Raw genomic sequence first — 13,444 nt, forward strand, 5'->3', positions numbered from 1 at the left:
ACATGTCATTGATTTCCATAGTAACGCACGTATATATTAATAATTTAGTTGCTAGGACCCCAGACCCCCTAGAAACCAATAATGGTGTCGAAATAACTTTTCATACAAAACAGAATTAACTGAAAATGAATTCAATTCTACTTAAAGATGGCTAAAAGTATTAAAAAAATGCATTGGCATCGTGTTCTGATATATTCTTAAAGTTTCAAATGTTAGTCGAGAAGATAGTTAAAAATCGATTGCAAGATTTGTACCGGACAATGAACCACCGGACAAATAAGAATACGAGCTAAGAAAAACGTTGTAATAAGGTTAACTTACATAGTGATAGATCCGTATAATTATATCAATGCTACAGAAGGTTTCTTCCAAAGCTTCTATGACCTTTTCCAATTGCAGATTCTCTTTCCCATGACCAATCTCAGGCAAGGCCAAGAATTTTACATTATTCAATAGGATATGTTCTTTCATCGCATTAAGGGATGACTTAAGATCTTCAATGTGTAGCTGTTGAGTACTGGATTGCCTAGTAACAAGGTAGTAAATGAACTGGTTATTGTTTTCATAACGCTTGAGCACAGCCACCCCGCCAGTATCTACATTCTGATCCATCAAAGTTCCGACTTGTTTGAACGTCTTCCTGGAATCATAATATTATCAATAGAATTACTCAAACTGCAAGCCAGGACGTGTCCACCAATTTCATAAAAAGAAAAGAGTTCCATGATTGCATACCAGCTATTCCAACTTATTAACACTAAACATGTTTCCATTATTTTTCTTTATCTGAAATAACACGTATATCACTCGGGTCAATTCCGTATAAAAAGCGGTTATAATAGCAATAATTATTATTTATCATTTTTTTTATTGACTTTAGTTAAGTGATTTGATAGAATAGACCCGCTGGTAGGTAGATGAATTGCCATATGCTTGCTCCAACAACCCAGGCCTTTCATTCAAGCCAACAAATACTGAAATTGATTTTGTGTTTTTGCATAATTTCAAAAATAACACGGAATTACATATATCAATTTTGTCAGATAGCAATAACTTATAGTTTTGTGAACTTTCGTGAAAACCGGTTAGAAGTTGACCGTTGTAACACATGGATACATTCAGTGGCGATGCGCCCTTGAGAGCGCTAGAGCGCTGAACACCCACCCAATTTATGAGTAAAGAAAATATTTTTTTTGAATATTTCATTTATATTTGATTTATTAAAAGACAGTGTTCTGATCTATTACCGTAGTCATTAATTCATATACAAAAACAAATTCTAATATGTGTTTTAACCGCCTATTATAAATCCTGTATACAATGTCCATGGGAGCGAATTTTCAAAGCGCTCCAGTAATCCTGATTTGAGATAATGAGAATGAGTGAAATAGCAATACTGTTATAATATTGTATACGTTAATATGTGTATTGGGAGCACCGCTCTCACTTTCGAATTCGGATTCATATAATGTCGTTAATCCTCGGCTTCAAAACGAGACTGCCCGTATTACACGTGAAGACCACAAGCACATATAATTCCAACTCCATTTTTTGTATAAAATTAACTGTTAATGCCATCTTGTGGAGAATTTCTTAACGTATTTTTCTGTGTATAAATTTTTTCGGAAAAATAAATCTTTGTCATATAAAAAGGTGTTTCTAGTACAGGTGGTCAGGGAAAGATCATTCCATGTGCATGAATACTGGGTAATATGTATTGTATTTTTGTCAATTGAGTAACATTTTCAAATAAATGGTAGTGTTTATTAATCATATTTTTATGTTACCTAATAATTGATGAAGATTAATATATCATAATAATAATATTGTATCTCAATAAAATATAATAAATAAATAATAAACAATTGAAATATAGCATTTTTTGACCAATGTTAACTTTTTTACTTTGGATAATAAATAGATTTTTATCCATAAGTACACTTTTGGAATATAGTAGGTACATCTAGATATGATTGTCCATTATTTTTATCAGCAAATTGATAAGTCTAGGATTTATAATAATAAATAATAAAAACGGTTAGAACTTGGCCGTTATAACACATATATAATGTCTAGCTAGTTGGACTCGACATTATAGAGCACAGTATTTGAATATGAATTTACAGTAAATATTGCTTAATTTAACGACTTAAGGGGGGACATGCTCAGCGTAGGTCAAAATTGGGCTTTTATTCTATTTTCAAAGGATGATCCTGGACATTCCTTAAACGTTGTAGATAATCTATTTAAAGAATTTTGAAGCCTTATTATCCTTTATATTTATTTTAAACATTTGATGACTGCATAAAGTATTTTTATTACACAAAATAGTATTCTTTTAAACCTCTCGCTCTAATGTTTTAGAATATAGTCATATTTCAGTACATAACTCTAAAGATACTAATTATAAGCTATGTCTTTGACCATTCAAGTGTGATTAGGTGCAGGTACAATATAGGTACCAACCAATGTTCCCTCTATTTTTCACAAGGATATGTGCGCAAAAGACATTGGCTGTGCAACTTATTTAAAATTTTGTGCGCCACATAACGGTATTTAGACAACTAAACGAAATGGTTAATTTTTAATAATGACAGTAATAAATAACACTATATATGTAATGTCAATTAATTTATTCATTAAAATAGAAAATTATATTTAATGTAATACATATTGACACACCCCTGGGACGTTGGTCCTCTACTGACGTCCACCCTAGAACATTTGAATGGCCTAAGTATATAACCTCATCCAATAGCTAGCCAGACTGCAGTTTTTCTCTGAGATCTTTCAAATTTACCCAGTCTGAATAAACTTTATCAAGATCTATCGATCCTCCATCTTGAAGTAAACTCTTAACACGCATCAATATTTCCAAATGTTCTAACTGTAGACGATTCCTTAATATGGTTTTCAAACTGTTCGTAAGGCTGAAACCACGCTCGCAATCTGCACTGGAAGCTTAAAATTGTTCCGCAAATATCCATCAATTTTGCCAACTCGGCAAATTAGTCATTCTAAAAGGCCAAAGTCACCATATCTGGAAAGTTGTTTATCAGTTTGCCTCTGACTTTTTCCGAGACTAAGAACTTGAAGTCATTATACTGCTGAATAACAACTTCTTCCTCCTGAAGAAAATATTTGCACTTTGAACAGGTTAGGAACCATTAGGAACTCATCCTAACGCCCTTACATCCTAACGCTGGTGTAACTTTTGTGCGCTCGGCGAGTTGTGTGCGCGCGCACACACCTAGAGTGGGTACTGGGTTTTTACTAACATCTATGTTAGAAAATAATAATAATCAAAAATATAAAACAAACCTGAAACAAGCGGCAACACCAGAACCCAAATCCATTTCTTTAGTGACGCTGTGTGCTAGAGAGAATGTGCTCGGGGATTCAAAAATATTATGCTCAAAGACTTCGACAAACTTGGCTCTACCAACCCAGCGTTCATTCTCCGCCAACTCAGACGATTGACTAAACAGAAATGGGCAATCATTTTACACTGAAGATACATGAATAACAACTACAAATTGTCATGTCTTTTCAATAAACCAGTAGGTATCTCAAATATATCAAATGTCGGGTCAAAAAAATACTGAACATAAAAATATTATATTTTACTTTTTTATAAAAGACATTTCACTAAAAAATGACATCATGCATTATAATAGATATTTTTACAATAAAATGTAATGCCCCACCGGGTCGAGCTTGCGCTATAAATTATATCAGTTTATTAGTGGGTCCCATGGGCGCCGGCAGCATGGTGCAAGGTGGTGCCAGCTGGGTTAAAAAAAAAAAAAAAAATTTATTTTTAATTTTTATTTATTAGATTTGATTAATATTAGATTAATAATTAGATTTGTTCCCGCTGTCTGTTATAAACTGTTTTAAAATAGGTTGACTTTTTTTGATTGTTTGAATAATAAAATTTATTTGAAATAATCCTTTTTGTTGATTCTAGTATTTTGACAACTGCTTCAGACTATAACCGCATCCTTCGAATGGTTCAACTATAACTAAATTTAAATACTAGATATTGAGTTTTGGTCTGAATACCTTGCATCTTGCGTACAAAAGTGGCTCAGTCGGATTTATTTTTTACTTATTTTTATCCCCTATTATATTGGATTCAAGGAGAGAGTGATAGTGTGTTGTTGGTACTGGGATATTATTTATACTGGATTATTTGCGGTTTATTTATTCGGATTTATATGAGTGTTAAAATAGTAAGGCAGGACTTTTCCACATTTTTTTAGCTTAGCTTTGTTAGCTCATCACTAGTTTTTTTTTAATTTAAAAGTACTTATTTAAAGTATTTATTTATTATTTAAAAAATGTAGAATTAACAAAAATATTATTGTCCAACCACGCAACGTATTTTACGTATCGGTATTAGTTTGATAATAATTGAATTAGCGATTTTTACGTGCCCTTATTATGGTGGTTTTAAAAAAAAATTAAATTAAAATTAATTTAAAATTTAACAATTGTTGTATAATACATAAATATAACAATATTATTTATTGAAGCAAGTTCTACGTAGAAAAAACAAATTTAATTATTAACATTTTGCAAACGGTGACTTGCGCAATGGAAGAACATGGCTTTTGAGTATGATGAATCCCGTATTATTTTTTGAGCTCCATCTATATGACCAGACATATTGGCACATCCATCGTATCCTTGGCCAACCAACATATTATGCAGATCCAATCCAAAATCCTGTACCGTCTTTTTATTATCTTGGCAGAATAGATCAAAATAATCAAAAATGGCTATTTATCCAATATGACTTATATTAGTGCTTCATAATGTGATGCTGAGTGCCGACAATTCAATAAACCAAATAGATTTATTTAAAATCCGCTAAAATTACACGGAATACCCTTAACAATCAATAGGTTTCGCAAAAACCATTTTTTGGGGTATATTACTGTAGAAAACCACAACGCTCTTAACCTTAGCGATAGGTAGGGGGGCCGTCTTACATCCTGGTCTGAGGGCCCGCTTCAGGGTGTGGGGGTCATGCAGGGAACTATGGGGTGCTGCAAATTATAAACTGCGACGCCTACGCGAAATATCCAACATTTGGTGGAAGGAGAATGTAAATTTTCTCACATGCACTACCTTACACAAAATCCTGTTGGCGCCCATGATGGTCCCTCTTAGCAGATAGAGTACTCAGATCGCTGTGCGTAAACAGCCATTTCACAATAATATGCGCAAAGGTAAGTAAGATTTGTTGTTTGAAGCATTTCTCGTTACACTCAAGGATAGATCAGTTTTACACGTGCATAGGTTTACTGCTGACAATAAGTATTATCGCGGCCATAAGAAAATGCAAGTGTAAACATGTGTTATCGTGCAAGTTGCAAGACTACATGTTTGAATCTATTATTAGGTTCAGCGGCTTTTGAATGTTTGCACGATACTGCGCATGCGCAGTAGAAATATAGTGGCGAACCTGGCGGAATAAATATGAACTACACCGCACAGAACATGTTTTTGACGTTTACCGATTATCTATGAACCTGTCAAATAGCACCACACAATGATGGTATTTTTTAGAATTATACGAACCGCTGCTGCTCCCCGGTGTCATCCTGAGTGCTGCTGGAATGAATAGAGGGCGTCGATGAAGTCGAGTTAACTCGATAACGTCTTCCATTCCTTGGCATTGTATAAACTCCTAGAATATAACAAAATGATTCATGTTTAAAAATATTGAAAAGTTGGTATTTGACATTTAAAACATTTTTTTAAATACATTATTATCACAAATCACACACGCATAGGGGAATGGCAACATGAAAAAGTTCTCCTCCAGTTTCAATAAAAAGATACTGCACAAATATATTATCAACAGTGCTATGCTAGGGGCGGCAGGTTATATGAAAGTATGGTGAAGCAGGCAAGTATGGTGAAAAAGTATGGTGAGGCAGGCTGGTGATCAATTTGTGGCAAAATTTCCACGTTAACATTATGTTATATGAATACATTATAATGACCGAAATAAATCCTGCGTGATGCCCTGATTTTTTTTTATCGCGTCGCCATTTCTCGTAAGTTGGCTATTGTTGGCCTGCTTCATTCAGTTGTATGAGAAAGCCGATTGCTTGCCCTCTTTTTATTTAATATCTCTATGGTGCTATGCCATGAAGGCATTAGTGACAATTTGCAGCAATTTGAAATTTTTTTTATTGGTTTTTTCATATACATATAGGTATTTTGTTGTAAATTTGTCCCGGAATAAATTTTGCTGATGTACTTTTTTAAACTCATTTTCCCTGTAATGACTCTAACACACTATTGGCTTAGCAACCTCGGTCGATCCACTACTGGATGAAGGCCTCCCCATAACCATCTCCACTCTTTTCGGTCCTTAGTTATAGCAAATTTTGCTACCACGTACCAGGATGGGGCATATATGGTATTTCTAAAATGCTCTTTCCAAATATAAGTATCAAAGTGTTTGAAAAAAAATGTCACTCGGGTGACCACACAAAAGTAGGTATGATTTTTTTTTTTCATTTTAAAGCAGTGGTTCTTAACCGGTGCACCGCCAGCTTGTTGCAAATGCACCGCGAAAAAAATGATAAAAGCAGAAAAATCCGCGAAATAGTGAAAACCGAAAAAGTCCATCGCGAAATTATAAAATCAGACGAAAGATCTCATCTCATCATGGGATCGTAACTCCCATGATGAGAGTTATGTGTAGGAATTTGTACTCCGTCAGTGGTAGGCTCACTTAAAGGATTTTTTACCCTCGTAAAGACAAGAAACCTTAATATTATATCTACGCAGTGTTTTTTACACAGAGAATTTCTATTTTCGAAAACATTACCAGTAGCACTAAAACCTGTACTAGACCATGTTGTAACCAAATCGAGACCTTTAAAAACACACATTTTAAAAAAAAAAACATTCTATTTCTATGGAACCCATGTACGAATGTTTGCTTTTTCACACTGAAGTGAGGTACCTAGTTATCTAGGGGTAAAGTTTTATGCCGACTCATAGAACTTAAGAATGAATTGTTAATCTTATTCATTGATTACTACTGGATGAATCATATTCAGCGACTCGGCCAGTGTTAAAACTTACTGTTTTAATATCAGCGGACTTAACTCGATATAAGCTCACTTAATATTTGTCTCGAAAATGACCTGGCAATAATTATGAGTAAGCCCGATCTAGCTTGAGCCGAGGCACACCGAGCGACTCTGGTCTCGAGACCAGTCGCCGAGGGGCCTTATGTTATAACTTGCGAGTTGAAGTCGCCCGGTCGACATGACGTCATATGACATCATTGTGACGTACTACCGGAGTGATAATAGCATTCGAGAAATTAACGCTACTAAAATACTGGCGTTATCCATTGTCCCCATACACAAGTAGGTGTTTCAGCATAATAATATATATGGTGAGCCGTGTGCGTTGGGCGGCACTCCTCGAGCGTGTATTGGCTGACGTTACAATTACGCCATGTCGTCGGGTGACTTCATATCACTAGTTATAACATAGGGCTGCAGACCGATGTATGCAGTTATATGGACCATGCCACACCTGGTCGCCCAGTAGTCGCACAAGCAAGCATACATCGGTCTGGTCTCGGCGACTGGTCTCGAACCAGAGCCGCCCGGTGACGACTTCTCTGTCCGCTCAGACTTGAATTTTTGGTATAATAGCTTGCAAGCTTTGGGTACAGGACAAAACTCACAATAACGAAAATAAAATGGAATGAGAATGACATTGTGATGATACTTAAATTTGGCGAATTTCTTATTAAAATAAAACATTAGTCTCAATTTACAATAACAATACGGGTGAAATTCGGTAATCCATGTTAACGGTCTTAACGCTTTATACCTACAAGGAAATATTATAAGATGATAATATTCGTAATATTATTATCTTCTTTTGTGGTACCTTTTTAAAATGACACTTGTATGGGAACTCCTCATCTATGATCTTATTACAAAATGAAAGTATTGATGATTTTGTAAAATGTCTTCAGAATGATGATTGATTGGTGTACTAAAATGGCATATTTAGCAGATATTTTTAATTACTTACACAACGTTAACACAAACATTCAAGGAAAAAACGAAAAAAAAATTGACATCCACTGACAAATTGACAGGAATTCGGAAAAAAATAATCGAATAATAGGGGAACATAAGATATGTTTCCAAAACATTGCCTAGGGAATTATTTCCGACATTAGAATATTTTAGCTTTATTGGAAGAAAATATTGCACATTACTTTCCCTCCTTAAAATAAATATAGAAAATTATGACTGGATACGAAATCCATTTACTAGGTACGATTGATACATCGAGTTGTGAATTACCGCACCAATAAGAAGAAGAATAATTGGTCACCTTGTCAACGGGTCGTCCTTTAAATTAAATTTTCTGAAATCAGCGCTCGGAATGGAGCGGAACGCCCCGGAGCGCCGTTCCTGTTCGTGGGATTTCCGAGGATGGCGTTCCTGTTCGTTAAAAATTCGAAAATGGCGTACCGGTTCGTAAAATATCCGACGGACAGCGAGTCGTCTAGTAAAATCCTCAAGCGTCATACTTAATATTATTACGTTCCGGGTCAGATTTAAAATTGACGAAAATGAATAAATTGATAGGTAAATAAAAAACATAAATATTTTTTTTAATTAAAAAATAATTTTACTGGTTTAGAACCACTGATTTTTCTATGACCCGTACATATTACGTACTTAAGAATGTCCGAAATTGTTTTAAACGGTGGGTAAACTACAAAATATTATTTTTTCAAGACAATATGAAACTGGGCTTCAAAAAAAATTGTTTTAAAACACGAGCATATTATGTACTGGAGAGAATTGTATAATTTCTCTCAATTGTTTCCATTTATAGTCACAGAAAAAACATTTCATTTTTAAAAAGAATTTGGTACGCACCGAAATATTAAGAGCGTGTGTGTTAAAAAAACAAATGCATGTCATAAATTTTGTGTTCACCTTCTACGTATTCTTCCGGGCGACCGGGCGAAATGCATTGTCTAAAGACACTAAAGCTGTAAAGTGTAAACTAAATAAATATTGCATACATGAAAAAACCTAACTAGGTAGTTAGACCTTCGCAGATGAGTTCGCTAAATTATTTTATTACCGACAAAATGTGTGCCCTGACAAAAGCCTTTGTAGTAAATAGTAAAAAGTTTTCCCTAAATAACCTACATGTTTTTAAGGGGTTGAAATATTTCAAATTAAATATGTAATTGTTAATACAGTCTTGTTTTTCCCTTTGGCGAGTTCATACATTTTTTAATAATTCACCAATTAATAAATTTCTAGACAGAAACATTAATTTTATTTTATAATTTAAATTATTCATTGCGGTTATAGGTAATACCTATATTTAAGTGTTGTGTCGTGTGATTATCTATTAAGTTATATACCTTATATATCATGTTATACCTTTTTTGTAAGTATTTTGTATACTTGCATAACTACTTCAATTTAACTAAAAGTAATTTTATTTCATTGTTTATAAGTTTATAATAATTCTTTTTATACTGACGTCACTACATTCTGGTAAGTTTTGTGTTTTAATTTAAAATATTAACTGTTTTATATATATGTAAGTTACATTTTAAAGAAAATGGGTTATCTTAAAAGTTGATTAAAATTCCCAGCAGGCAATAACATTACACAGGAAAATAATAAATCTGCACATTAAAAAAAAATTAGATGATCGAAAAGTTCCAACCGAAACTATTGAAAAATATTCCCAAGAGACAAGCGGCCAATTCACTAGAAACCCAGTTATTAAAAATTGGAAGAGTTTTATCAGTGCGGTGGGTGGTTTCAAGTATGCGTACAGTAAATGCCGTTATTAATAATTATTCGGCACTATACGATCATTTTAATAAAGCATCCGAAGATAATACCAGGGATGAATCAGAACGATGCAAATATAGTGGCCTTAGAAAAATGTTAACAAGTGTGGAATTTGTTCGAAATTTAAATACAATGTCAGATGCACTAGATGAATTAGGTGACTTATCGAATTATCTTCAAAGGCGTAATATTACACTAGTTGATGCTGATAAAGCGATTAAAACCACCATTCGTGTCCTTGATTCGATGGCGAATGATCCCGGTCCAAAATTATTAGACGCTCTTAGAGCCATGGATAAAAAGATATACAAAGGAGTAATTATTCAGGAAGGTAAGGTTAAAGCCATTAATGTTTCTCAATTATAAGTCTAGCCAATAACTTAAGAAATCGAATGATTACAACAAGTTCATCGCATGTCAGTCGAAACGCAAACATTCACCAAGAAAACATTAATCTATATAACAATTTATTAGAGAGTATACAAGTACTGGATCGTAATAATTATCGCAAATCAGATGATGACGGCGTGGACATACGATATGGAGAGGATAACATTATCAGATTATGCCATCAATTTCATTTAAATGAATTAGATATTAAACGCGGTTTTAGGTTTTTTTTAAATGTGTGATGATTCTAATAAAACTCCAGAAGATTTGAAACCTCTCCTTAAAGCTATAGCGACGATCCCAATATCAACAGCTGAATGCGAAAGAAATTTTAGCGCTTTAAATGAAATAATGACACCATTAAGATCATGTCTTAATATTAAAACGTGTGCTGCGTTGTTATTTATAAATAGTGTAGGTCCGCCATTGAGGCAATTTAATTCTGAAAAATATGTTCGGTCATGGTAAGCTAAAGGTCGGCATTTAGCGGATGACACGGCAAATCGAAAAAGAGAATTGAAAGATGACAAAACGTACGACCTCCTGTGGAAATTATTGTAAAAATTAAACAAACCAATGCGGATATGCATTTCTTATTTTTCTTAATGATTGTTTATCAACGTGTCAATACATAAACCTTGTAGTAAATATATAAATGTATACATACTATCTATCTATATATAAATATGTATAATAATTATGAATGCACACACATAAAATATGTAATTGTAATAATTAATAATGTATTGCTTGGATCCCTCCTCTATCCACTAACGCCCTTATCCTACAGTATTCCTTTCCTGTGGGTCTATTCTATGCTTATCGACCGCTAAAGTGATAAAGTGAAAAATATTATCACACTTAGGGTAGGTTTGTATCAAAATATTAGCACTTATTGTAACAATTACACGAAGCCGGTTTTTATTGTTGCAATAAGTGCTATATTTTAACAGCATTTATCTTGCTGCTGTTAAAATATCGCACTTATTGCAACAATAAAAACCGGCTTCGTGTAATTGTTACAATAAGTGCTAATATTTTGATACAAACCTACCCTAAGTTTGATACTATTTATCAATTTAGTGTTCGATAAGTATAGAATAGACCCACTGGTAAGGAATATGCTTACACCTCCACGTGGTCTTAGTGGACAGTATTGTTCATTTTTTATTGAAAACAATTAGTCTATAACTCGGCTCAAAATTTCGGTTTCATTGCATTGTATAAATTCAATAAAGCCAAGATTTTAAAACATGTGCATTATTTACAAAATACAGTACAACAGTAAATACAACAGGTAATGTTAAATTGTGAATTAATTTGTTTGTTGTTCAAGATTAATCCAATATAAAAATATACTGTATGAATGACGTTCCAACGTATTAAAATTTATCATACCTTGAAATTCGGGAACAAATTATTTCGCTTAGCACATGTTCAATTACAATAACAATTGACAATATTGACAAAGAGAAGCTTTCTTGCATGTTACACTGGTTACAAATTTATTTATTTATAATGATTATTAATTTTAAATATATGATACTTTTAGTAAGTGTATTTTTAGGAGAGAATTTACTTAATATCTTTTATATCATATTTACAAAATCTTAAATATACAACACCCACGATGGTCGCGCGGTTCAAGTGTCGGCCTATAGTGTCGATGGTCCCAGGTTCGAATCCTGGGTCTGGTAATTACACATATTGTGTATCTGAGTATGTACCTAATAGGTTAGGCAAGTGGTTGAGATCCATTTCTCGTAAAAACAAAAAAAATCTGTTAATACAAACCTCTACTCTGTGGAGGCCCATATGATCTTATTAGGATCGGACATGGTCGATAAAAAAAGAATTTATCTATGGTCTTGTAATTTCTTTACCCATAAAACGGTTAAGTTAGATATTTAAATTAATATGGTATAACAAAATTTCAGGACTTGTGATGCCATACGTATGATAAAAAAAGTATGCAGATAATGGCACTGTTCAATAGTGCCATTTTATTAAGGGGCGGAAAATAAATGATGTAAATATATACAAATATCAAAGTTACCACGTGGAAAAAATTTAAGTATTCATACTCATAACTTGATTATAATGCTGTGAATGTCAAAAGTTCAAAGATTGTTTTTATTTCTTTCATCGGTTTAAGATTGCAACAAAAAATCGAACACTCTTTGATATTCTTTGAAGATTATGCAGCGCTCCGGTTCGTAGAATTGTCCATTTCGAGCACTGTCTGAAATAAGTAACTATGGAGGAATTTTGGATTTCTGTCCAAGACGAACATCTGGCACTGAAAATCTGTTACAGTTTTCAACATCATATTTGTGTGAGCTCGGTTTCTCAAGAATAAAATAACTAATATAAAAACTATAAAACGTGAAAGACTTGCATAGTTAGACGAAGAATTGAGGATAGCTATATCAAATATTCGACCTAATATTTCTAAAATCTGCAAAATCCGAGAATCTCAGGTATCACATTAATTGCTTTTAACCAGCGTTCGAAATGGAAAATTTTGACAAAAACGACACACGATTTATTATATTCCTAACTTTAAAAAAAAGGTTTTTTTTTAATGTGTTTTAGCATTATTGTTTTCTGCATATCTGCCAGTATTTGTTTATATACGGAAAACGACCTCTCAACGTCCACAGAGATGATTGGGCAAAATTTAAATAAAGATTTCACTTTTCTGATAAATCCACACCTGTTCAGTTATATTGGAAAATTTTTCGTATTTGCCTGGGATGGAAGACAAAAGACAATATGGTTTTAACATCTTCCACAATGCCAAGTGACTGTTAAAGGAAATCCTCGTGTCTCCTCCAGTTTTTAGAGTACTTCGTCTTAAAAAGAAATGAGCAGTGCTCGAAATAGAAAATCTTACGAGCCGGAGCGCTGAATAATCAAAAAATATCAAATTGGGTTAGATATTTTTCGGATATCATAAGGGCGATATGCCTAGTAATCAGGGTTTCATTTACGCTTGAAGGGGCCCTGCGCTAATACACATTACCCCCCCCCCCTCAATAACATATTAAATGTAGTTTTTTTTTAAATACCTACTCAATTTTTGCAAAATCACTTAATTGTCATCAATGTTCTTATAATTGGGCTCTTATCTTCAAAATTCTAGAAGCTCATACATTTGCGTA

At 33.4% G+C, this 13,444-nt stretch overlaps 1 protein-coding gene across 1 annotated transcript; it reads right to left on the reverse strand.

Annotated features, from left to right (window-relative positions):
* Positions 1-312: 312 nt before the first annotated feature.
* LOC147080043 (ADP-ribose glycohydrolase OARD1-like) lies at positions 313-5,687 on the reverse strand. Its single transcript, XM_085946338.1, has 3 exons — positions 5,590-5,687; positions 3,322-3,480; positions 313-640 (listed from the first exon to the last, which is right to left on the reverse strand). Exons 1-3 carry the CDS (start codon positions 5,685-5,687, stop codon positions 313-315), a joined length of 585 nt encoding a protein of 194 aa, XP_085802464.1.
* Positions 5,688-13,444: the final 7,757 nt, after the last annotated feature.

The sequence above is a fragment of the Rhyacophila brunnea genome, unplaced genomic scaffold (assembly GCF_057557595.1).
Source record: "Rhyacophila brunnea isolate RB1 unplaced genomic scaffold, BYU_Rbru_1.0 scaffold_1, whole genome shotgun sequence".
NCBI classification, from domain to species: Eukaryota; Metazoa; Arthropoda; class Insecta; order Trichoptera; family Rhyacophilidae; genus Rhyacophila; species Rhyacophila brunnea.

What these genes read in the sequence shown, in the direction of transcription:
- LOC147080043 (XM_085946338.1), bottom strand. Translation starts at nt 5,687, where the DNA reads ATGCCAAGGAATGGAAGACGTTATCGAGTTAACTCGACTTCATCGACG. An exon ending in GACACCGGGGAGCAGCAGCG is followed by an intron (nt 3,481 to 5,589) that starts GTTCGTATAATT and finishes ATTTCTGTTTAG; the next exon opens with TCAATCGTCTGAGTTGGCGG. An exon ending in GGTGTTGCCGCTTGTTTCAG is followed by an intron (nt 641 to 3,321) that starts GTTTGTTTTATA and finishes TTATGATTCCAG; the next exon opens with GAAGACGTTCAAACAAGTCG.